The sequence below is a fragment of the Marmota marmota genome, unplaced genomic scaffold (assembly GCF_001458135.2).
Source record: "Marmota marmota marmota unplaced genomic scaffold, marMar, whole genome shotgun sequence".
Classification (NCBI taxonomy): domain Eukaryota; kingdom Metazoa; phylum Chordata; class Mammalia; order Rodentia; family Sciuridae; genus Marmota; species Marmota marmota.
This window is the reverse complement of record NW_025999842.1, coordinates 54,797,104-54,824,514: the sequence shown is the minus strand read 5'-3', so window position 1 is coordinate 54,824,514 and position 27,411 is coordinate 54,797,104. Positions and strand designations below refer to the sequence as shown.

Sequence of the window (27,411 nt, the reverse complement as noted above, 5' to 3'; positions counted from 1 at the left end):
GTATTGGAAAGCCTTCTGACCAGGAACTTGAAAGAACAGCTCGAGAGGTCAGGAGGAAAGAGGATCAACATTCATTGGATGCTTGCTGTGTTCTGCAGATGTGATACTTCTGCTTCTAAGACTTGCTGAGCCCATTTGGATCTCATGGGAAGCCCCTTCCACTCTTACCCTGCAGTAACCCTCCTAGACGTTTCCTAAATAGCTTCTCTAATACAGAGTAAGGCAAATGGTCTCTTCAAACCTTGTCTCGAGTTTCCAGTGAATTATATCTGAATCAGATGTTTCCTATGTAGAAAGTAAAAGAATACTTGGTAGATCTGGAAGCTAACATCATGTATGATATATAGAGAGCAACAGAAGCATTTTCTGAGATGCTGCATTTAACAAATTGTGCAATGAGCAAACATCAGAGCTGCCATTCATGAGATAACAGGGTGAAATAGCATCTTGTGGAGTTGTGCATCCTGACACACTTTGAGTATTATTACTGTTTGTAATTCCTTTTGGAATTGCTTTATATGTGGTCTTTTTTAATTAAAATATATTTTTAGTTGAAGATGGACACAATACCTTCATTTTATTATTATTATTATTATTATTATTATTATTTTTAATGTGGTACTGAGGATAGAACCCAGTGCCTCACATAAGCTAGGCAAGTGCTCTGTCACTGAGCTACAACCACAGCCCCTTATAGCGTGGTCTTGAATTAACTAAATAATGAAAAGTCTTGTATCAGTTAACCTCCTATATTTTAAAACTTATCTTTAGAAAACTACTTCTGCCCAGAGAACTACTAAATGAAAATTTTTATCAAATATCTACCTTTTTGTCATTTTTGTAATTGAGCATGTTTTAGATATTTGCATCCAGTCAATTAGCATTTATTGAGTGACTCTTGGGTGCCTGACATTTCTGTAAGTGTGGAGACAGAAAGAGGCACCCAAGTCGTTGCCCTCACAGAGCCTGCCTTCTAGTGGAGGGGACAATAAATGAAGCATTGCAAGGAATATAATGCAGGGGGTGCTAAGTGCTATCCAGAGACTTTAAACGTGACCAAAGAGAGCAGCACCACTTGCAAAATGGGAAGTGAACTTCAAGTGCTTGTACTTCTCCTCCTGTCGACCTTCCCTCTGCCTGCCCCTCACCCCCATCCAAAAACTTTGGGTTTTGGTTTCTTCTTTCCTTTTAAACTCAAGAATTTTATTTTTTTAACCTTCAGCCCCCCGCCCTAAACACAATCTCAACAGCAAATGAGAATATTGTCAATGTAAGCTCCTACCCAGCCACCCTCCGAGGATAGAACATGACCGGAATCCTGGACCTAAGGGAAAGAGTCAGAATGACCTGCCTTGCCTTTTCTTTTCCTTTTCCTTCCTTGCTTACTTTCTTTCTTTTTTCATTTTTTGATTGTTTTAATTTTTTTGTTGTGCTGCAAATGGAAGCCAGGGCCTCATACAGGCTAGTCGAGTGCTCTACCACTGAGCTACACCCTCAGCCCATCTTCTATATTTTGAAAACAGTAATTTTAGGTAAAAGTGAACAGTTTATCTTTCAATATTTTTCTTTCTGACATAGATTCTCTGCTTGACCAAACTTTGGTCAGGCCCATCAGTGCACTTCCTTGTAAAATCTTGTTTTAGCCAAGAACACTGCTAAGTCAGTTTAGTAGAAACTCCGACCTCTTTATCTCTAATGACCCTGGATATCTGATCAGGTTCCTCATTCTTCACCAGCCTCAGGAAAGGTCTGATCACCCAGGCCTGTCTCTGGCAAGAGTTCCGCTCGGTCCATCTAGACAGGAACCCCCCTCGCCTCTAATGTTTCCTCTTAGTAATTTTCCCACTCAGCTCCTTTGCCTATAAATTTCAATTTGCCTGTGCTGTATTTGGAGTTGAGCCCAATCTCTGCCTGGCTGCAAATCCCATGGCAGTGGTCCCTATGCCCATAGCAATGGTCCTAAAGAGTCTGCCTCACTATGCTTGAACAAGTACCAAGGGATGATTTTTTTTTTCCTCTAACATCTTCACCACCTTCACACAGAAGTATTCTCATTTCAAATGGACTCCCCATAACTCAGTTATGTGGCTGTTCTGTATTCCAAATTAAGCTACAAGTATGAAAAACTACACATCAGATTTCCTCTACAGATCACAACTGAGCGATCTCCTCAACAGACCCCCTCCTGGGCTGCTTGGAAAGAGTGGGTAAGGGTGCTGAAGTGGGCTGGGGGGTGTTCTTTCTTAAATGTACTTTGGTGGGTACATTTTTCTGCTCTCCATCCCCACTTCCAGTCTGCCCTGAAGGGGGCAAATGATGAATGCTAGTGCCTTGTCAACCATCCATGTAACCTTCTTTGCCTTTGCCAACTCTCTCTCTCTCCCCCCACCCCCCACCCCACCGACAAGCTATCTGCTGTTTTGAGACTGCAGCTGCCTGAATGGTGCCCCACCTGCCCAGGAAAGCTACAAGTTGAAGCAGCTCCAGCCCTGGAGTGCCAGGCCTTTGTGTAAGGCATTGAGTTGCTGAGCAGAAGCAATTTAAAACCGGTTCCACCAGTGCAGCAAGGAGCCGGATTCAACTCCTCCTAGGTTTCTCCAAGTATGACAGACACAAACAGCCAGTTTCCTTTAAGGAGTCACAGGAAAGGTCAGTTTAGACGAGTGGCAGAGGGAAGACACCGATGGGAACCATTGGATGTGTTGACACATAAGCATAATGTACTGGGGAGAATGCCATGATGTAGGTGGAAAACCCTCTGAGCAAAAAGACTAGCAAAGAAGGCTTCCCAGGAGGGCTGACATTTAAACAGAGGTGAGAAGGAGAATTTGCCAGAAGGACGGTTTAATAAACTGAACCTTTGAAAAATGTCCTTAAGATCATAAAATTCCATTTAAGGTCCTCTACCAAGCCATGTGTGGTGGCACATACTTGTAGTCCCAGTGACTGAAGAGGCTGAGGCAGGAGGCTCACAAGTTTGAGGCCAGCCTTGGCAACTTACTGAGATCTGTTCCAAAACAAGAAAAAGAAAAAAAGAAGATGGGGCTGGGGATGCAGCTCAATGATGGAGCATCCTGGGGTTCAATCCCCAGTATTGCAAAAAGGAAAGAAAAAATAAGTTCATGCTAAAACTTAACAGTATGGACTATTGGAATATGTATTAAGACAGGAAAAAAGTCTTAGATATTTAAATATATTCCATAGAGAGTAAGGAGAAATTTTTTAATTTTTAATTTTTTGGTATCAGGGATTAAACCCAGAGCACTTAACCACTGGGCCACATCCCCCTTTTAAAAAAAAATTAATTTTTTCTTTGGAGACAGTACCTTGCTAAATTGCTTAGGGCCTTGCTAAGTTGCTGAGGCTTACTTTGAAGTTGTGGTCCTTCTGCCTGAGCCTCCCAAGTCTCTGGAAGGAGAAACTTTTAAAGAAAATTCTGATGAAACATTTCCTACCAATAGTTGAAATAGTATATTAATAAATGTAACTATCTGAATTATAATAAAATTATTTGAAAATCATAAAACAAACTATTTAAAACTAAGGGCTCTCTGACTTAAAAAAAGCATAGTCAAGCTTACATATAAATATTTCAGGCATTCAAATAATGCTTATTTCTTTCATTTATTAATAAGCATATTCACAGGTATGAGAGAAAATAGAGTACGGGAATAAATAGGACTCAAAACAAACTGTTAATATTGCACCTAGTAATTTTACTCCTAGATATATACCTAATAGAAATAACAACATCCATATACAAAAGCTTGGAGATGGATATTCATAAAATCATTACTTACAGCAACCAAAATGAGAAACAGCCCACATGTCTGTCAATTGATAAATGGATAAATAAATATGACACTTTTATACATTGGGATGTTATTGTCAATAAAAGGTAAGTACTGCCAGCAACAGTGGCACACACCTGTAATCCAGGTGTAAGGAGGATTGCAAGTTCGAGGTCAGCCACAGAAATTCAGCAAGACCCTGCCTCAAAATAAAAATTAAAGAGAGGGGGGACACTGGGTGTATACCTCAGTAGCAGAGCACCCCTGGGTTCAATTCCCAGTACCAAAAAAAAAAAAAAAAAAGGAAAATATCAGTGATATATACTACATACTACAAAATGGATAAACCTTGAAAACATATGAAAGACATCAGTCACAAAGATCACATACTTCATGATTCCATTTATGCAAAAAGTCCACAAGGGGCAAATTTATAGAGACATAAGACCATTAGTATTTGCCTGTATCTGGGCAGGATGAGGGTGGGGCTCAAGATAGGGAGTGACTGTCAACAGGTAGGGGAATCATTTTGGGGTGATGAAATGTTTTAAACCTAGATTGTACTGGTGGCTACACAATTCGGTGGATGTATTAAAACCACCGAATTGCATCTTTAATTTGGAAAACTTCATTATATGTGAATTATATCTCAGTAAAGATGCTTAAAGGAAAGTTCACTGCATTAAATTAAAAATATGTGTGTGGGGGGGCGCTGGGGTTGTGGCTCAGGAGCAGAGCGCTTGCCTAGCGCATGCAAGGCATTGGATTCGATCCTCAGCACCACATAAAAATAAGTAAATAAAATAAAGGTATTGTGTCCAACTACAACTAAAAATTTTTTTTAAAAAAGTGTGTGTGTGTGTGTGTGTGTGTTTGGCTTCTATATTTAACTGAAATTGAGCACAGCTGTCACTAGGTTAGACCACCAACATGCAGTGTGACAGAAATCAATGGGAAAGAAGAAGTGTAAAAAAGACTTGACCAGGCTTTGCAGAAGGAACTGATTGATGCTTAACAACAAAAACCATTAACACAAATTAAAGGTGAGTTCTGAATGCCAAATCTAGACACTAGACACATATGAACAAGTTTCCCTGAAATCAGCTGCATAGAGCTATTTAGCACATACTGCTCTCTGTGGAAACACAGCTGCCACCAGACAAAGAAAAGTAATTTCACTGAACAGGTTAGTTCCACATTCTTTTCCCACAGAAAGTTAAGAATTCGGGTACTAGAAAAAAGATGCAATTTCCAGAGACAAAAAGTCAGGCCTGAAGTTCAGCAGTCTCAAAATATACCACAAGAGCTCTAATGACCCCCAGTGGTTACAACTGAGATTGCTTGGTTTATGATACGTGAGACAAGAACGTAATGCACGCAGCAATTACTAATATGGGGTTCCACCTATTATTTTCTTATCTTGAAAGCAGTAAAGTTTGAGTAAAAGTAAACATAGCAAATTACTGTCATAAATGTCCCTTCCCCTGATTTCTACGCATGAACTAAAGAGCCCATTTCGCTGTAGCCTGTCCACAGCCTGGTTCAGCAGAGCCAGGAAGGTGTTTGTCTCCTTCCAGTTGACTGGTCAGGGTGAGTCAGTTCACAACCTGTTTTGCACCTGCAGATGCAGGAGAAGCTGACAAAGGAGAAGAGAAGAGAAATGGCTGATCAAGTGAGATAGGCAGGGAAAGTGGAAAAACATAGGGGGAGGCAAGTTGCAAACTGAAACAAGCCAGTTTGGTCATGAACAACTCTCAGATACTTTTTGGTAGCTGCCTAAGAACCAGAAGGTTAGCCTCACCACTAGGTTATATGGAAAGCAACTAACACCAAATGATGCCATTCCTAGGGTTTCACTAAACAGACCTTAGTAAATAAATATAAACCACTTGTAGAGTCCCCTGTGCAGGCTTGATGAAGCTTCTATCTGCTGGGTGAGAGTTTCATCCAATTGAGAAAGAACAGTGTTCTACCAACAGCATCCTATTGTTACTCTAGTAACCCAAGACTGACCCAAGGTCATTTATTTGGGGATGAAGCCTGGGAAACCACACACACGACTTTTCACTGGCCCAGCTGGAGTCTTCGCTCAGGTCCAAGTGCACTGAAGTATATAAATATCCTCCTCTCTCCTGTATTTCCGTCAGTCCATACCACTTGAATATCCCCAATTTCACGAGAGTCTATGTCTAACACAGTTAACAAGGCATTGGTTGCCCATACAACAGAGGTCTGATATTTGCTCTAATAATAACTAAAGCATTGGGACCCTTCCAACCTAGAAAGAACTAATGACCCCTAGAGTATTAATTCCCAATCAGAACACTAGCTGCCCCTGGGTATCATTTCAACTAACAAATGTAATGCTGTCTATGCTGCGTTATTTGAAAGTAAATTACAGATAGAACACCAGGGAAGGGGAAGAGTAGGGGCGGGACCCATTGGCCACCACTGTCCATTGCTGTCTACCTCGGCCACATCCCTTTATGTCACTGCCATTGTCCGTGCTCATGTATATTTCAGATCCATCATTTAATAATCATTTACAAGTGTCTAGCTGTGTACCAGCTATCCTGCCTGTATGACACTTCCAAGGAAAATTTAATAATCCAAGAGCATATTAAAAATTCACTGGCTGAAGCCACTAACAAATTTTGCAAAAACAAAACAGCTTCATAATGGTGTGATGGTGTTCATACCCCCCCCCCATGGCTTCGTTGCAGCCTCAAGGAGGAAACAAGCATTTGAAGAGTCTGTAGATAAACCTTCAAGTATTAATTGTGTGATTTTTTAATAGGGAAAAAAAGACTCGTAAAGGTTATATACACATTTTACAATGTTTTGTTTTCTTTAAGGACCAATGGTAATTATATCATTAAGCAACCAATTTACCTTAATTGTGATTTAGTGCATCGTAAAAGAATTGTGAATAAGAATTCTTGACGTTGTTTGTTGGTCCAGAGGTCAAACCAATGACTTATCAAAGCAACTCTTTCCTGAAAGAGCTGTAAGGGGGGAAAATGATATTTTACTGTACCTTTATATACATTCTTAGTTGCTAAGCAATCTTCAGATGATCCACTAACAACCTCCCAGCTAATATTTGCATAGCACTTTACAATTCACAGGGTGCTTTCATGAATGTGTAGGGGTCTCTCCTTTCGGCTTAAACTGTTTTTATCCAGGGATAAGAGGAGCCTGGGCTTGTTGGGTAGGCTGCTGGGAAGGGTGGTGGGGATGTAATTACAGAGAAGGAGGGAAAACAAAAAGGTAGTGTGAACTGGCTCTTGTTTTTAACCTAGACTACCATGACCCAGGGAAACAGATTCCACACGTTTTTGTCTTGAAAACACATATATGAAAAAAAAAGTGTGCAGTATCTCTAGCAATTAGAGAAAAGCAAATCAAAACTACACTGAGATTTCATCTCACTCCAATCAGAATGGCAACTACCAAAAAATATAAGCAACAATAAATGTTGGCGAGGATATGGAAAAAAAGGGTACACTCATACATTGTTGGTAGGACAGCAAATTGGTGCAACTACTCTGGAAAACAGTTTAAAAATTCCTTTAAAATTAGGAATTAAATCATCCTTTGACCCATTTATCCCACTCCTCAGCATATATCCAAATGATTTAAAATCAGCATCCCACAATAACACAGCCACATCAATGTTTATAGCATCACAATTCATAATAGCTAAGCTATGGAGCCAAACTTGGTGCCCTTCAACAGGTGAATGGATAAAGAAAATGTAGTACATAGACACAATGAAGTATTACTCAGCCATAAAGGATAACTTTATGACATTTATTAGTAAATGGATGAATCTGGAGGCTATGATGCTAAGTGAAATAAGCCAATCCCCCAAAATCAAAGGTTGAATATTTTTGTTGATATGTAGAAGCCAAACCACATAAATAAGGGAGCGTGAGAAGAAGAGAAGTTCAGTATATTAGACAAAGCGGAATGTAGGGAAGGGAAAGGGATAGGAATAGGAGACAGTAAAATGAATCGGACATAATTTTCACACACACACATATATATATACATATATATAAATTAAAAAAACTTAGCAAATTCATCATTGTATATACCCAGAAGAATGGGGTCCTGATTAGAATAAGATATAAAAATGCATGTGTAATTTTATCAAAACAATTCTACTGTCATGTATAACTAAAAAGAACCAATAAAAATAACTTTCTAATTATTAAAAAAGAAAGAAAGAAAACACATATAGGCCTCACTCATTCCATTGCTAAAATAGATTCATTTAAGTAGGTATGAATTATTGATCCACAACCATGGATTTTCATAACACTCATGAAACTGACCATGAATAATTATTATAAAATGCTATTGTTAGTTGTGTCTCTAAGACAGTGTTCCCAAAGACCAGTGTCCCCAAAACTGGGTTCCAGTCCAGCTTTGCTAGATAGGCATATACAAACTCACTGTCTTTATTACACGTCAGGCTTTAACCCCAGCCAGTCTATTCTTCCCTTGTAAAAGAGGTTGAGCCCACGTGAGCTCTGAGGACCCACTATGCTAGCTCCATTAATGCCTTGCAGACTGCCCTCCACCATTCGATGACTTCTTCCTGAATTACTGTTCAAGGGACGGGCATCGCCAGGCCACATAGAGCCATATGGTGGGCACCAGAGAGAAGGAGTATTAAGGACACAGTGAGACATACACGCACACACCCTCACCACCACCACCCAGAGCATCTTCTTTCCTTCTCCTTCCCCATTACCGCAAACCACAGGTGTCCTGGGGATCTCTATTTTGACTCTGGAAGCACAGAATAAGATGGGAGGCAGATTGGGAGACTTGCAACAAAGCTAGAATTGTTTTTGTTTAAACTGACTCAAAAACTAAATTCTTTAGAGGATTTTCTTTAAAAGTATGACAACGTAAGACTCACTATTTGTAACTCACCATGTAACTCACCTGTCTATTTAGTGACTTGTTGCTAAAAGGTGTCCAGGCACTGAACCTTGTTTGCAAGCTCTCCATTTCCAGGGTTTTCCAGGAAGAATCCCCAACTGACATCACAGCAAACTAGGAACTACAGGTACATTTCAATAAATGTATAATTCAAGCCGACTTAGAAAAATCCAATACAGCAGGCACAGTGGTACACCCCTGTAATCTCAACTACATAGGAGGCTGAGGGAGAAGGATCGAAAGTCTGAGGCCAGCCTGGGAAACTTAGCCAGGAAACTTACCCTGTCTTGAAATAAAAAATAAAATGGGCCAAAGATATATCTCAATGTCAGAGTGCCCCTGGATTCAATCCTAATACTGGAAAACAAAATAGAAAAGAAAGAAAGAAAAATTATAATGTATAATTATACTATACACACTTAATACATTAATGCTGTCCCTGTAGGAATTTTAGAATTAGAACATATATTTTAGAATTAGAATAATCCCTTTGTATGTATAAACTGTTTATAAAATTATAGTTCATGGAAGCATATGTATATGAATACACACACAGAGGATGAACCACATAAATATACACTGAGTCCATGGATTCCTAATCACTGCAATTATTCTGGCCTTACCTACTTGCAAACAAATCTAAACCTAAATAAAAGTTCTTTTTTACTTTGCCGGAAAATGGAAGAGTAGTGAATATGTTTCAGAAAATGCTATTAATAACTCAGACATTGGTATAATTTTTTTTTTGAGGGGATAGAACCTGAGGACTAATGCTAAGCAAGTGCTCTGACACTAAGCTATATCCCCAACCCAAAGCATGGTTTGTTATCTGCTAGGAAGACTGACTTTTTCTTTCCTTGGAAAGCAAAAATTTGAAGTATTCAAACAGGACACCCTACCTACCCATCTTTTAGGGACATAAGTCAGAGAGGATATAAAGGGGGAAATTAGGTTCATGTATTAGTCATCTATTGCTGCATAACAAATGATTCCAAAGTTTAACAGCTCAAAATGACAAGCATTTATAACCTCAAAGTCCTGAGGGTCAAGAATCTAGGTGCAGCTTAATGAGTACTATATTAGTTTGCTGGGTCTGCCAAAAAGAAAAAAAAATCCACAGAACAAGTGGTTTAAAAAACAGAAATTTATTTTCTCTCAGTTCAGGAGGCTAGATGTCCAAAATCAAAGTGCCATCAATGTTGGCTTCCTAGCTTGTGGATAGCCACTTTATCACTATGTCCCCACACAACCTTTCTTCTGTTGAAAAACCAGCCTCTACCTCAGAGCAAAGCCTGTCCAAGGAAGGGACATGACCTTTGTCCTTGGAAAGACCCACAGAGCACTCCTAGGCACATTCCCACCCTGCTAAATTGTTTATCTACAAATGAAATCTGCTGCGCCAGGTGTCCCTGACTCAGGCTAGGTGGGGACCCATAGCAACCCCCTAACAGCCACCAATCAGCATGAGACAGGGAAATAGGTGGGATGCCAGATGACCCTCCCAGTAGTTTACGGTGTTGGGAAACCACATAGTTCAGCACGAACACCCCTCTTGGCTTAAACCAATCAATTCAAATGAATCCCCCTCTTGTAGTAACCAATCACCCCTACCCAACTTGTTCCCGCCAGTAAATGTGCTAATCATGTTTTAGAGCTGTTATTTGATTTTCCCGCGGTGTGTGATGATTTGCTAAGAGATGCTATGATGTATGTGGGGGTCCCTGCCTTCTCCAAAGAATGTATAAAACTGCTGCAAACCCTGGGCTCAGAGCCTCTCAGCGTCAACAGTTGCTGTGTGTGCGTGGAGGACCGAGCTAGCTCGCAATAAACACCTCTTTGCTGCTTACATCGATCTTGGGTCTCTGGTGGTCTTTTGGGGGTCCTGAATTTGAGCATAACACTGTGTGTACACAAAGGGAAAGGGGTAACTCTGTAAACTGGGCCCACTGTACTGACCAACCCCCACATGTTTTCTTTTGAAAAACAATTTACCTGCAGCCCTTCCTGGCTTCAGCCAATAGACTACATTCCTCAGCAAAAGACCTGTTGTCTGCAGGAGAAATGCGGGACCCCAAGGCTCCTTCCTGCTGATAAGAACACAAGTTACCGTGAAGTGGGAGACTTTCTTTATACAGACCAGATTCCAGGACTGAAGGAGACAAGTGGGAGACTTTCTTTATACAGACCAGATTCCAGGACTGAAGGAGACAAGATAATTAAAAGTAAAACCCCCTAATCATTAAATCTGTAAAAAAAAAAAAAAAAAAAAAAAAATTCCAATTGGAACCAGTCATCAAGGTGACCCAGAGTTGCCTTGGATCTTGAGATTTTATAGTAAAATCTCCCCTTCATGAGGTAATACCATATGCACTGGAGACTTGAAAGTCTGATGCAATCCTACTATCAGTCAAAAGTCAAGAGGAAGACCTGGGCAGACTCTTTGGAAACTTCCTTGGGAACCCCCAAAAAATAGGAGAGTAGGAGAGGTGAGCCATCACTCTCCTCTCTGATAGGACCTACTCTCTCCTTTGAGAGCTTCCCCCTTTCCTCTTTCCTGTCCCTTCTAATAAACTCATGCCTGCCATTATGTGCATCTTGCCCAAATTCCTTCTAATATGGTCTCAAGAACCAGTGACAGAGGACATCCATGGTTGCTTCAGCTCCACAGAGGTTCTCTTTCTGCAAAAGTATCAGGACCTATTTATTATAAAGCTAGTGTAAACTGGGTGCAGTGGCAGGAGGAGCACAGGTTCAAGGTCAGTCTCAGAAACTCAGTGAGGCCCTGACAATTTAGCAAGATCCTGTCTCAAAAAACAAATAAATAAAATAAAATAAAATAAAAAGGACAGGGGATGCATCCAAGTTTGGACAGGGGTGTCCAAGCACCTGTGAGTTCAATCTCCCAACCCTTGCAAATAAAGCAAAAATAAATAAACAAATAAAACTAGTGTAACTAAAAACATGAAACACTGGCACAAGAATAGACAAGTAAACCAATGGAAGAGATAATTGAGTCCAGAAACAGGCCATATATGTATGGACACTTGATTTATGACCAAGGTGGCACTCAGAGTAGTGGAAAAGATGAGTCAGTGAAACATGGAGTAGAACAACTGCCCAGAGCAGCCCTGCTGGCCTCAGAATCATCAGAAATGATCACTAATGCTTTACAATACTACATTTTGGGGTACTTTGTTAATCAAAAACAACAACAACAACAAATTAGGGGTAAATTATTACCATAATTGAAACACATGGTACTGCCATTGGAACTGAAAGGGTGGTGAGGAGACTGCTTAGTGGAGTTGAGGAGAGCAGTCAAATTGCTAGGAAAGGATAAGCCACAAGAAGTCTTGCATTTTGTAGCAGTTTAGTAACACAATTGCCTGTGTTATTGTGGATGATAGAAAGGGTACCAATGAATATGTAGGGCTGACTAGAGAGATTCCAAGCTGATTAAACGGAGTGCTGATGGAATTATTGAGCTCCATATGGTAAAGTCTAGTAGGAGAGAGATGAACCAACCTGAAAGATCTGTTTAGTGTGGGGCAAATGTTAGTGGAAATAGACTATCTAGCACAGTCTCCATCAGACAAAAGTATCTCAGAGTAATAAATGGCCTTATGTGGGGAGCCATTTGTGAAAAACACATGAGGATCTTCTCTTGGCTAGAAGCCAGGAAGATTTTAGGTTTAACCTTGGGAACTATGGTGGCTCTCATATGCAATAGATTGCCCAAGGCATATGACCTTTATCTTTGCTCTGCTAGGAAGATCTCTGTGATGGTGGCTCCAGAGATGGGCAAAACCGGTTGGGAACTGGACAGCCCACCTTTAACATTTTTTGGAAAAGAACATTCTATGAAAGGCCTCCAATATCCCCCGATATATATAAATCAGGCGCAGGCTCCATTTTGCCATAGAATAAAAGCTCGATCCGTATATCAGCTTGTCTGTCCCACCCCTGCTTTTGAAAATATTTTCTGTGTCCTGTGGTTCTTTCCCATTCTATTTTTCCTAGCTTTTATTTCTCAGTCAGCCCATTCCACCAAGGGGAACCCCAGCCCCTTGGGGCAAAGATCAAATGAAGGGTGTGGTTGTAAGACTCCTTATTAAAAAAATTTCAGCTGATTCCTCATAAACTCTCATTTAGGGGTGAAAAACATTTCCTAAGAATCTTAGCATTTTTGTTCCACATACCCAGTTTCACAGCCCAAGTCAGAGAAGAACCTATCTCATAAGGAGTTTTGGATTTAGCTTGTGTTGAAGGAAAATAATTACAATTAGATACATACAAAACCCATAAAATTGTCAAGAGGGTAGTTCTGCTGAAAGTATGATCAGCTTATAATAAAGCTACCAACATTGTTTGAAATAAAAATCTCCAAGCCACCATAGTAATCTGTGTGTCTCTGGAGAGAGATAACTTGTTTTTTTAAGTTCACAGGTCTCCAGATCAGGAGGAATTGTGGACAAGGAGAGTTATTTACAGTTGGATCTGATGCAGATCACAAGAGACTGGACCTTCAAGCCTAATTCTATAATTGGATGAGACTTTGAATGTCTCAGGGTGGAGTAAATGTATTCTGTACACTAAAGGCATGTGAAGGCAAAAGGTAATTTGTTTCCTTATGTAGGGCCAGGAAAAACTGCACCCATTCCTGTACCTCCATATCAGTTATCCCATCAGGAGGTGGAGTCTGTTCCTCTCCCTCCCCTTAAATCAGCCCTCGTAATGATTTATTGTAACCAATAACATGTCATGAAAGTGATCATGTATAACTTCCAGGTACAGCCTTAAGAAGACTTGCAGCTTCTATTTTTGTAGAATTGCACGGTGAATAAATCCTGGCTTGGATTCTGAATGATGAGAGATCACACTGGGAGAGAGAGGCTAAACTACCCCCCAGCTGTTTCAGCTATCCCCAAGTGCTAGATGCATGAGTGCAGTCATCTTGGATATTTCAGTTCCCCAAGCTCTTAAGTGAATGCACCACATGAATCACCCCAGCCAACAACACAGGAAGTGAAAGAACTGCTCAGCTGAGGGCAGCCAACCCATAGAATTGTGGGAAATAAATGATTTCTGTTTCATGCTGCTAAAATTTGGAATGATTGTTTTCAAGTATAGACTGATCAAACCATGCGTTGGTGAACATGCAGAGCTTTCAGCTGGTAAAAATGAAAATTGGTATTAAGTACTTTGGAAAATTGTTTGGTATTATTTCATAAAGTTGAACATATGCATTTACTTACCCCAACAGAAAAAGGTACACATTTGGATTAAAATATATCAACAAGAATATTTATAGCTAAACTGGATAGCCCCAAAATAGAAACAATCCAAGCATCAGTCAACAGTTGAATGGATAAATATATTGTAATTAAATCATGTAACAGAACTCTGTTCATCAAAAAGAAAAAATGAAGGACCTGGATAAATCATGCACATATCACATTAAACAAAAGAAGCTAGGAGCAAAATAATTCATTTTATATGGATCCATCCATACAAACTTCTAGCATTACAATGTTAAAGTTAAGATAGAGATTAGCTTTGGGTGGAAAGAGGGTAATGTTTAGGAGAGGGCATAAGAGGTGACTCTGGGTGCTGCTACTGATCTACAGATGGGAACCCAGGTCCACTCACTTTATAATTCATTGAGCTCTACACTCATGATTGGCATATATTTCTAAATCCTCTATTTTGATCAATAAGTGTATAAAATGATTCAGTTTAAAACTTCAAGAAATATAAATTTTATAAAGAAAATTGTTAAACTTTATTAAAAATCTTTTTTTTTTCCTTTTGATACTGGGGATTGAACTTAAGTGTGCTCTACCCATGAGCTACATCCCCAACACTTTTTTGGTGGGGAGGGGACTAGGCATTGAATTCAAGGGAACTTTACCACTGAGCTACAACCTCATTCTTTAATAATTTTATTTTGAGATAGGTTCTTGTTAAATTGCAGAGGCTGGTTCCAGCTTGCAATCCTCTTGCCTCAGCCTCCCAAGTAGCTGTGATTATACATGTATGCCACTGCACCCTGTTTTGAACAACATATTTGGAGTAAATGGAGAGATATGGCTTGTTCCTAGAGGACTCATTAGAGTGAAGAAATTAATTCTCTCAAATTGATCCACCAACTCAATGCAATCTTGGTAAAAACAGTCCTAAAATATATTACTGTGGAGTGTGCGTGTGGTGTGTGCACACACACATGCACATGTGTATGCATATGTGATTTCAAAAAACTGATTCTAAAATATTTATGGAAGTTTAAGGGCCCCAAAATACACAATAGCTAAGCTATGGAACCAACCCTAGGTGCCCTTCAACAAACGAATGGATAAAGAAAATGTTGCATATATACATAGTAGAATAAAAAGAATTTATAACTTTTGTTAATAAATGGATGGATCTGGAGACTATCATGCTAAGTGAAATAAGCCAATCCCCAACAAGCAAGGCTGAATGTTTTATGACATGTGGATGCTAACACACAATAGTATGGGGGCAGGGTAGAAATTCACTGGATTAGGCAAAGGGGAATGAAGGGAAGGGAGGGGTTGGGAATAGTAAAGATAGAAGAGTGAATCAGACATAATTTTCCTATGTTCATACATAAATACATGACCAGTGAAACTCCACATCATGTACAACCACGAAAATGGGATCCTAATTAGAAAAAGTTATACTCCGTGAATGTATAATGTGTCAAAATACACTCTAGTGTCATGTATATCTAATAAGGAGCCCCAAATTGTCTAGACAATATGAAGGACAAGGGAGGAAGAAGTGTTTGCCGATATCGAAACTTACTTTGAAGTCATAGTAATAAGATGATGTGGCATTAGTTTGGGGGTGACACCTATAGCAGTGGAGTAGAAGTGTCAAAACAACATGGGTTACACTTACTGGTTGACAAATTAAGAGGTAGAGTTTTCCATTTAGGGGAAACAGATTTTCTGTCTAAAAAGGAAGAAAGAAATTTGACCCTTTCTCACACTTCCACTGACAAGCATCAACTATCTAAAGGCTTTTCATATATACATAATCAATTACACATAGTTTGTGAATCGCCAGAAGACAAAATTATGAACAAAGGATGATGTCAGAGAAGATGATTTTGGCTCAGTCTAAGTGGAAGAAAAATCAGGTCAGCGGCTCTAGGAGATTATGTCCTGTGCCCATTACATGGGATGGTAAAGCTCAAGTTGGCCTACCACTTGTCAGTGATATTCTAGCTAGGATTCAAGCAATTTAAATGTTTCTAGCCACCCTCTGTTACTACCAGTTCCAAGGAGAGAGAGAATGCAATGTGCCTGGCATAGCTGAAGAAATTTATTGGAGTCAGGAGAATTTCAGCATAAGACTAACATTTGCAGCACCTCCACTCAATGAGAGAGAAGCACATTTAAAAGTGAACATATTTCAAAGCTATGCATCATATTAGGAACAATTTTGGAAATGTTATTGGAAGACAGCATGATATAGTGAGTAACTGATTTGAATCCTTGATCCAACTTTTCAAAATTGAAGCTTTACAATAATTCAGTATCTGAGCCTCAGTTTCCTTACGTGTGAAACAAGGTGGTGATGTGTCTTGGCTAATACATTATAATAATGTATTATTCACAACCTAGATGCCCTTCAGTAGACATATGGATAAAAAAATGTGGCATATATACACAATGGAATATTACTCAGTAATAAAAGAGAATAAAATCATGGCATTTGCAGGTGAATGGATGGAATTAGAGAAGATGATGCTAAGTGAAGTTAGCCAATGCCCAAAAAAACAAATGCCAAATGTTTTTCTTTGATATAAGGAGACTGATTCATAGTGGGGTAGAGAGGGGGAACATGGGAGGAATAGATGAACTCTAGATAGGGCAGAAGGGTGGGAGGGGAAGAGAGGAGGCATGGGGTTAGAAATGATGGTGAAATGTGATGGCCATCATTATCCAAAGTACATGTATGAAGACACAAATTGATGTGAATATACTTTATATACAACCAGAAGTATGAAAAATTGTGCTGAATATGTGTAATATAAATTGTAATGCATTCCACTGTCATATATAAAAAATCAATTTAAAAAATAATGTGTTAAATGTATGATATGTCAAGATCATTGTAATGTTTTGAGCAACTAATAAAAAATTTTTTAAAAAATGTGTTGTTCAAATAAAAACTTCATGGTGAGGTGAGAAATTAAAAGAAATTAAAAACCATCTCGCTTCTAGGGATACCAGGATACCAGCTATGGCCCCCTTCTCTCTCCTGGGAGAAATGCAGAAGTCTATGTTACCCCTTGTAAAATAAACCCTGCTTTATATACTTGCCTTGGCTTCTTCTGAATCAGCATTAAATCAAAACAAATCCTGAGTTTCATAAAATACCTATTTGTTATGTGAAACTACCCCCCGCCCAGAGCTATCAGAAGGGATTTTTACTTAGCAAATTCTTGAAATTGTTATTATCCTCTGTGTTAAGGGGTTAGTAAGTTCCATAATGAGCTGAAACTTAGTAGAACCCTGTCTCAAAAATCAAAAATAAAAATGACTGTGGATGTTGCTCAATGGTGGAGTGGCCCTGGGTTCAATCCCTAGTACCACAAATATAAATAAAATAACAATTTTGCTGACTACCTATTTCAATTCAAAGGGAAGGGGTATGTTGGTAATCGCTACTTCATTAGTGGATTTTTTTTCTTATTCTAGCATTTTACATTTCTCCAAAAAGTAGTTCCATAGATATTAATAGGTGTTTCCCCAGAAAACAGAATCTGTGACTGAATATGATTGGGAAATGATTGAACAAAATTAAGCATGTTTCTTTTATGTGGGATGTTTTGGAAGCATTGACATACTGAGGTTCACAGGGAATTTACAAGAGGAGATAATGTGTAACATTTTCCCTCTTTTATTGTTATATGGATCCCATAATAGTGTGTATTGATTATTTAATATGATTATCATAGTGTTTATCTAGTGCTGTCAAATTATCCCTCAAATCACTGGTTTAAAATAATAAACATTGATTATCTCAGAGTTCCTGTGAATCAAGAGGATAAGCACAGCTTAATGGGGCCTTCCAGCTCAGGATCTCTCATAGTCTAGGAGTCAGCAGGGGCTATAGTTATCCCAAAGATGGCCTGGGGAAGGATTCCCTTCTAAACACATTTAAGTGATTGTTGGCAGGATCTAGGTCTTCCCAATCTGCTGGAACAAGGCCTCAGTTCCTTGCTGACTATTGGCCACAGCATCCTCTATTATGTTGGCATCTCCATAGCTTAGCTCACAAAAATGGCAGCTTACTTCTGTTCAAATGATCAAGCAACAGAGCAAGAAAGGACAGGCAAGATGGGAGCTGGAGTCTTTGGGTAATATAATTTCAGAAGTGATGCACCATCACCATCATTTTAATTAGTCAGAACAGGGGGCAGCTAACATGTTTAACAGACATATGTGGCCCACTACCTAATTTTTAAATCAAGTATTATTGGAACAGCCAATCCCATTTACTTATATGGTTGTTTTTATACTACAACAACAGAACAGAGTAATGGGGAGAAAGACCATATGACCCACAGAGCCAAAAATTTATTTATTATCTGGAACTTTACCCAAAATGCCAATGCTTGCATTAGAAGCAAGTCCAGCACATATTTAGGGGGAGAAAATTTACAAGGGCATTAATACAAGGAAGTCTGAGGTCATTGAGAGCTATTTTAGAAGCTGCCTGCCACATAGTGTCTGCAATAGAGTAGGTGCCTCACATATTTGCTGAATGAGTAAGTGAATAAATGTTCATGGTTTGAATGGGTCTCCTTTAAAAGTCAGGTGAAGCCAGAATTAGATGGACAGTCAGTATAGATGGGTAAATTGGGTAAATCGAGTCAGGTCAGATTGAATCAGGCCAATTTTGAATGGGTCCTGGGAAGTTGGAGACTGTCCCCTGAGGGATTAAAATGTTAATTCCTTCAGAGCCTTTCCTCCACCCATATCAAGAACCTACCTCTGTCCCAACCTGTTGCTAAGGTAACCTGTTCCAGGAATTGCCCCTTCCTACAGGGAGCTATAAAATTGTTAATTAATGTGTCCTTGGCTGCTCCATCCTGCCCTTCCCCCTTCAGTCCTCCTGTTTCCCACCTTTTGGCCATCCCACCAAGCATTCCTGGGCCTGGTCACATATGCAGGAAGGAGAAAGGAAGGGGAAGAGGGCAGGAGAAAAGAGGAAGCCTAGGACATATAAAAAGGGCAGACCATCTCGCTTCTAGGGATACCAGGATACCAGCTATGGCCCCCTTCTCTCTCCTGGGAGAAATGCAGAAGTCTATGTTACCCCTTGTAAAATAAACCCTGCTTTATATGCTTGCCTTGGCTTGCTTCTCTAATGTTCAAACTTCAACATGTGGGGAAGCAGAGCTCTTCATTGATAACAGGCGGTATCAAAACTTAATAGCCAAGGAAATGATAAGAAGAGGTGAGACTTTAAGAGGAGAGCTATTTTAGTCAGCTTTTTTGGAATTATGATCAAAAGACCTGAAAAGAATAATTTTAGAGGAGGAAAAGTTTATTTGGTGCTCACAATTTAGAGGTCTCAGTCTACAGACAGCCAACTCCATTGCTCTGGGCCCAAGGTGAGGCAGAACATCATGGTGGAGGAAAATAGTTAAGACATGGCAATCAGGAAGCAGAGAGAGCTCTGCTCACCAGTGACAAAATATTAACCCCAAATGCATGCCCCTAGCAAGTCACCTCCTCCAGTCACTGCTCACCTGCCTCAGTTATCCCCAGATAATCCACATCAGTGGATTAGTGCACTGATTAGTTTAAAGCTCTTATAACCCAATTATTTCACCTCTAAACTTCCTTGCATTGTCTTACACATGAGCTTTTGGGGACACCTCATGTCTAAACCATAACATTCTGCCCCCTGACCCTCCTCCCCAAACTCATGGCCATTTCACAAGGCAAAATATATTTAGTCCATTCTCAAGAGTCCCCACTGTTTTAACAGTTCCAGCGTTACCCAAAGTCCAGGTTCAAAGTCTCCTGAAACTCAAGGTGAACTTTCAGTATGAACCCCTGTAAAAACCAAAAGCAAGTTACATGTGTCCAATATATAATGGCATGGAGTAAACATTCTCATTCCACAAGGGAGAAACAGGGGCACAGAAAGAAGGTATGGGACCAAAGCAAGACCACACTCAGCTGGGCAAACAAGTCCTAAAGCCCCATGACTAGTATCTGGGGCACATGGCATTGCTGTGTTCTCTCCAAAGGGCTTGTGTAGCTCTTCCCCTACGTCCTGGTTACAGTCCATGTGACCTCTCTTTTAGCTTGTTTCTGCTAAATTCCTACAGCTTTTCTCAGCAGACATCCCACATTATTGGCATCCTTTAATCTTAAGGGTCTCCAATGCGCTGTAGCTTCCTTTTCACTTTTTCACCCATCAACCTCTAGGGGGCAGCCCACAGGGACTCCAGCCCCGCTACACTTTGCCTGGCCTCCCAGGCCTTCCTTTGACATCTTAGTGGAAGCCTCCATGACCCCCTAACTCCAGCATCCTACATTTCAGCGGAACTAGCACCATGTGGTTGACTACATAGTTTGCCACTATCTTGAATAGTAGTCAAGCCTTTAGGGACCACGGCTGCAGCAGCCTCTGAGTGCCTGGGTGGCGAACGTGGTGAAACAACTTCCCAGCCCCCTTTCCCTTGCCTCTGTGCACTCAGGTGCTCCCATGGTCTCTTCTCAAAGAAATTTTACTTTTACACCCTTGAGCCTGAGATGTGTGTGGTCTTGCCAGTTCATGAGATGTCCTAAGCCATCTTTCTACTGTCTCTGGGTAAAGTATTTAGCATTACTTTAGTACTATAATTCCTTTAATAACCACACCTTCCTTAGCCTCAACTTTACTTGCACTTTTCTGGCCAAACTGTAAGTTTTTCAAATCTTTCTTGTTGCTTTCTGCTCCTGATTATCACAGTAAACTTGGCTAAAAGCCACCAGCAATATCCATGCCACCCCTGAATGTGTGCTGCCTTGAAATTTCCTCCTCCAGATTACTGAGTCCATCACCCTTAAATTTAGTTTCACAGAAAATTTCAGGACATGGGCCACAATATAACATGAATGGCCACTGGTCCAATTTCCAATGCATTTCCTACTTTTCTGAAACTTCATGAGCACAGTCTTTACTGCTCATAGTCCTATCAGGATTCTGGTCATTTGAGTTCCCACTAGAATCACCCATTAAGCTCTGCTTACATTGTTCTAAAGCTTTTCCAGTTACCTCTCTAAACTATCCAAAATGCATCCCCCAACAAACCAGCTACAAAGGCTTCTGAACCATATGGTCAGGTTAGTTGCAGCAATGACCCACTCCTGGTATCACTTTCTGTTTTGGTCAGCTTTTTCATTGCTGTGACCAAAAGACTTGACAAGAACAATTTTAGAGGAGGAAAAGTTTATTTGGTGGTCACAGTTTCAGAGATGTCAGTCCACAGACAGCCAGCTCCATTGCTCTGGGCTCTAGGTGAGGCAGAACATCGTGGCAGCAATGCATGGTAGAGGAAAGCAGCTCAGGATATGGCAATTAGGAAGCAAAGAGAGCTCTGCTCACCAAGAACAAAATATAAACCCCCACAAGCATGATCCTAGTGACCCACTTCCCTACCTGCCTACACTTATCCCCAGTTAATCCATATCAGTGGATTAATGTACTGATTAGGTTAAAGTTCTCATAACACAAATATTTCACCTCTAACCTTTCTTGTACTGTCTTAAACATCAGCTTTGGGGGGGACACCTCATATCTCAACTAAAATGAGTAGTTCACAAGGGCTCCCCTCCATTTGTGAATGGGATTAAAGCCCTTATGAAAGAGGCTTCACATAGCATTCAATTTGCTTGCCCATCTGTATCTCATCATGTGAAAACAGAAGATTCCTCCCCTCCAGAGAATGCAGCAAGTGCCAACTCAGATGGCAGACACTTTGATCTTGAACTTCCCAACCCCCAAAACTGATAAAAAGAAATTTCTGTTCTCTATAACTTACTCAGCCTCAGTTATTTTGTTGTAGCAGAAAAAAAGGACTAAAATGTGCATCTATCAATTTTCCAAATTCAAGAACTAAAAATCATGTGACTAATAAGAAAACATTCCTTCACTGATTATTAGGATTTGACAACTGTGAAAATTTACCAACTTGTGTGAACCTATGAATAATTTCCATTATTATGCTAAATTAGCTATATGGTAAAATGTGCTAAGAATTGAATTAGAATATAGATCCGACAGGTTATTCTTTCATGGCATCTGCAAAGCAGAAAAAGGGGAAGTACTTTAAGGTGTTCATTTGAGATGAGAATTTATTCTGGAGCATAGTTCACAACATTATTGAGAATTATGTTTACAACATGGCAGTCACGAATAAGTTGCCAATACCTCTCTCTCTCTCTCTCTCTCTCTCTCTTTTGGGGGGGGGGTATTAGGGATTGAATCCAAGGGTGTTTAGCCAGTGAGCTGAGCCACATCCTCAGCCCCGCCCCTTCTCTAGATAGCTTACAGCCTTGTGAAGTTTCTGAGCCTGGCTTCATACCCGAGATCCTCCTGCCTCAGCCTCCTAAACCTCTGGGATTACAGGTATGCTCCACCATGTCCTACTGCCAATACCTTCTAATACCAAGAGAGACTCAAAACCTAAGTGTACATACAAAATCATATTCTCATTCACTTTTCATCTTTTTTATGTGTCCTTTTTCCAAAAGCCAAAATACTCTACCATGAAGTTTTTTCCGTTATCACTTAAGAATGATCTTTTTCCTATGCAAAGCGGTACCTCACTACTGGAAATGGTCCTGGGTGCCATCTCACTGTCTCACTTAGCAGCTGTTTCCAGCTTTGAACTGTAACTCTGTTATCTCTATCTGTTAAAAAAAAAAAAGAGCCCTAAATGTTCCTAAAGTTTGTTGCAAGAAGGGAATAAAATAGGAAACGCCAATCTGTAGCTGTTCTCATTTGTAATGGGATCCAATAAACATAGTAATAAAATAAACTGAGTAATAAAATAAAAATGGGGAAGAGAGTATAATAAACACTGTATTTCGAATCTTAATTCTTGCCAAAGAGGCTAGTCCGACTGGCACTGTTAGTAAGCCTCTTCCCTATACACTTAGCTCTTTGAATCCTCACACCCACCCTGGAATTTACAGAAGAGTAAAACCATCCAGGGTCTCATAGGTAGTAATTGACTACCAAATTTTAAAATTATACTGGATTTTCCCTGGAGTGTTACTATAATTTGAATTGGATATGGATTTATTTGTAAATACAATTTCTATTTTGTGGCTGACTATCCTTAAGAACTGGTATATTGATGAGAAACTTGGCAGTTGATGTTAGCACTTCAGGGTGGTGGAGAGGCCTGTTGTGTGACAACCTGGAATATTATGAAATAATGAGAAATAAATATATATATGGTCCTTGTTCTGGATTCCCAACACAGAGCTCCTAAAACTCTTATGGGTAGGGTGTTGGGAGAATATTTTGTCCTAATATTTGGATTGTGCTATGTTCCTGACAAAGAGTTCCTAAATCTCTTGTGATTTCCTGGGTGATAGGAGCATCTTTTGTTCTAATAAATTGATTATTGGTGGGCTTCTGAACAGCCCTCAAGATATGGCTCATTGTCAGAACAACCAACCATGTGATTAGAGGGTTGAAACTTTTAACTCCACCCCCTGATACCCAGGAAAGGAAGAGGGGATGAAGTTTGCATCAGTCATCCATTGCCAATGATGTAATCTATCAGGCCTACATAATAAATCTTCCATAAAAAAACAGAGGGGGACTTTGGATTGCTGAACACATGGAAGAGTCTGGAGGGTGGCATGTTTTCCCACACACCTTTCTCTATGCATCTCTTTCATCTGGCTATTCATCAGTGTCCTTGGTAATATCCTTTAAACAAGTCAATGTACATAAAATATTTCCCAGACTGCTGTCAGCTGCTTCTAGCAAATTAATCAAACCTGAGAAGGAGGTCACAGGAACCTGATATAGCCGGGTCAGTCAGAAGCCCAGGTTTCAACCTGGCACCTGTGATTGGCATCTGCTATAGTTTGAGTCTTGATGTGTCAAAAGCCCACAAAGCCCCTCTGTCAAAGGCTTGGTACCCAGAGCCATTCTACTGGTGGTGCTTAAAGATGGTGGAACTTTCTGGGACAGGGCCTAGTGGGAGGTCTTTAGGTCACTGGGAACACTCCCTCAAAGAGGATTGTGGGACCCCAACCCCCTCCTCTTCCTCTTTCTCTTTTTTGCTGCCCTGCCATGAGGTGAGCAGTTTTACTCCACCTTGTACTCCCGCCAGGATGTGTTACCTTGCAAAAGGCCCAACTGTTCATGGACTAGAGCCTCCAAAATTGTGGCCCCAAAATAAACTATTTCCCTTTATAGTTTGATTTGTATCTGTTATAGTGATGGAAAGCTGACCATGTCTTATGGGGCTGGGTCTTCAACCTGTGGGATCTGATGATAGCTCCAAATAGACAGTGTTGGAATTGAGCACAAAACACTGGACTTTGGGGGCCATTGGAGAACCTGATATTGGTGGGGAGAAATCATTCATTGTGTTGAACAGAGACGATGTGTTGCATTGAGCAAATGTATGGGAGTAGAGAACAACCCCCCCCCCAAAAAAAAAAAAAAGATTGCTTTTTTCTCTCAGAACAACCAAAGCCAGAGTAAAGGATGAGATGGCTGGGCAATAAGTCCATGCAAAGAGCTAAACCACCACTGGGAAAAACCCTGTTGTCAGGAACTGTGTTTTCATGTGTGATTAGTTACACAGTTGGAGAAATGCAAATTAGGATGGTCTTGCTCCATTATGGTAGACAAAGTGGCTTAGAGAATTAATAACAAAACTGTGTTCCTTGGTTCAGAGTTACTTACATTTACCTACTTCTGCAATTCCCACATGCAAGTTGTGCAATGATTCATTTATTACCAAAAATTTAATTCCTTAAAAATATGCCTTCTTCCTGGCATGGTGGCACAAGCCTGTAATCCCAGCGGCTCAGGAGGCTGAGGCTGGAGGATGGGGAATTCAAAGCCTGCCTCAGCAAAAAGCGAGGTATTAAACAACTTAGTGAGACCCTGTCTCTAAATAAAATACAAAATAGGGCTGGGGATGTGGCTCAGTGGTTGTGTGCCCCTGAGTTCAATCCCCTGTACCAAAAAAAAAGTAGTACTAGAAAGGTGAATGTAATCAGTGAAAAACAAAAGTGAAAGTCAGCTCCAGTTAAGTTAGATATCCTACGTTCAGAGCATGTAAAAACATGGCCTATTTTGAACATAAATCAGTATGTTTTTACTAATTACACAAGTAAATAGTAAACAGTGGAAGTGATGGTATGTTTAGAGAAAATCTGGACATCAATAGCATTAATGGTGATAGGAAATGCCATATTTGTGCTGGTATTCTTGAATGCTGGATGGGCTCATTGATTTGTAAGTTTAAAGCTATAAAATGAAAACTGTAACAAACAAGAAGTAACTGCATGATTTAAACTCATTCAGGAAAAGTAATATTCTTGCTCTAGAACTTTCAAGACTCTGACTTCTACTTTGTCAATGAAATTATTGTTTTTAAACCATTTTTGAAGTTCCCAGGAGCACAAAAGTTCCTGCAGAAAAGACTTGAATGCAATTAAACGACCTGAATGAATTGAATGGGCTTCACAACGCAGAAATTCATTGCACTGAACTTCACTACAGATGTCAGGATGTTCTGTTCTGATAACTGTGGTAACATCTATTAATGAGCACTTTAGTATTTTTTAAAAGATATATTTAGCAGTACCCTGCTTAATTTGTCCTATTCATCAAGCTTTATCATATCAACACTTAAGAGTTGTTGTAACCACAAACTGTATTCGCTGTAGATTCTGTGCATTTCCCCATCACTGTGCCTCCCCCGCTTCTCCACATTTTGGGACCCCAAAGTAGGAAAAAACGGTGAGAATAGGCTCCAGGAGGAAGGGAGCTGGAGTGCCATTTTGGAGTCCTATGAAAATCAGTGTTTTCCAAAGTGCTCAAGAACTTTTTACTTCATTTCCGCGAGTGCCCTGGAGGAGGTTAGCCTTTGCTCGCCAGCGCCCAATTCAAATCTGACCTGCGAAGTGTGTGCAAAGCCGTCCTGGGAGGGCGCAGCGCCCCGCCACCGCCCTGCCACCGCCCTGCGCAGGGTCTTTCCCGCGCTGCAAGGGGAAACTAAGGCGTCCCCAACTTAGTGCCCTGAGAGGCCCGGAGCAAAGAGTGCGGCCAAGAGGCCCAGGGCTTTACCTCGGGGAAGTGGCAGAGAGGCCCAGCACGGTGGCGGCTGTCTCCTCTTGGGACCGTGCAGTGAACAGCGAGAGCCAGCTCTGCAGCCCGCAGCCCCAGGAGACTGGTGGGACAGCCCCATCTCCAAGGGGACAACAACACGGACCCGCCACCCCGCCCCTCCGGGGCCTGCGGCCCCGCCCAGCACTGTGTTCGGTCGCCGGCCTTGGACTGGAGGACCCTGAAGCCGCGCTCCGCGACAGTCCTGCCAGGCTTGAGTCCAGGCTCCTTCTCCAGCCTCGAAGGTGCCTGCGGTGGGAAAACTTTTCGGTGGGATCCCGCGGTCACTGCACGTCCCTGAAGGGACTTGATTACTGAACCAGCGCTTGCCTGGTCTCACATGAGCTATCAATTTTAAGGCCTGGTGGTCCTCAGAAAATTTTAATTCTTATTGCCAGTTTTAGTTGTACAGAAGTAAAAAAAAAAAAAAATGTAAGACAAATACCACCACCGCACACGCAAATAAAAACAAAAAAAGCCCAACTCCCACAATAATTATCTTAGTTTCCAATGGTTCTGGTCAAAATAGCTTTAAGTATTAACTGTGAAACCTTAAATTTTTTTTCTTTTGTAATAATTATTTACCTCTGTGAAAAGATGTTCATGATACATTAAGTACAGAAAACTGGTTAGAAAACTATCTGAATACTATAGGCCTCCCTGAGACTTTCTGTTTTTAAAGGGATATTAAAAAGACCAATTATAACTGGATGTGCTGCCACACACCTGTAATACCAGTTACTGGGGAGGCTGATATAATAGGAACATATGTTCAAGGTCAGCCTGAGGAACTGGTGTAGCTAGGTGTCTCAAAAAAGCTAGGTGGAGGTCTAAGGGTATAGCTCTGTGGTAGAACAATTGCCTAGCATGCTTGGGGCCCTGGCTTCAAACCTGAGTACCCTGCTGAAAAAAAAAAAAAATTAAAAGTGAATCAAAATTCTTTGAATTTAGACTGTCAAAAATTACTAAAATCAGTTGGGCAATGGTATACTCCCAGTGACTTGGGAGACTCACAGTTTTGAGGCCAGCCTCAGCAACCTAGCAAGATCTTGTCTCAAAATAAAAACTAAAAATGAGCATCTTTTACAATATAGAGGTAACTGAGCTATGAATAAACAAAATGTGGTATATATACATAATAGAATACCTCAGCCATCAAAAGAAATTTAACAACCTGGATGAACCTTAAAACCTTGAAAGCATGCTACGTGAAAGCAGCCAGCAACAAGAGACTACATACTGTATGATTCCTTTTATATAAAAT

At 40.4% G+C, this 27,411-nt stretch overlaps 1 protein-coding gene across 5 annotated transcripts in view; it reads right to left on the bottom strand.

Moving 5' to 3' along the window:
• The window catches only part of Ect2l (epithelial cell transforming 2 like), a 94,231-nt gene extending 67,985 nt beyond the window's left edge, over nucleotides 1–26,246 (bottom strand). For 3 of the 5 annotated variants that reach the window (XM_048798940.1, XM_048798960.1, XM_048798962.1), the window contains exons 1-5: nucleotides 26,109–26,243; nucleotides 10,740–10,834; nucleotides 9,029–9,104; nucleotides 8,751–8,868; nucleotides 6,684–6,796 (exon numbers count right to left, since the gene is read on the bottom strand). In XM_048798940.1, the coding sequence (XP_048654897.1) occupies nucleotides 6,684–6,796; nucleotides 8,751–8,852 (215 nt within the window). In that variant the 5' untranslated portion in view covers nucleotides 8,853–8,868; nucleotides 9,029–9,104; nucleotides 10,740–10,834; nucleotides 26,109–26,243. The other 2 variants (XM_048798948.1, XM_048798956.1) reach the window with 2 other exon arrangements.
• Between the last annotated feature and the right edge of the window lie 1,165 nt (nucleotides 26,247–27,411).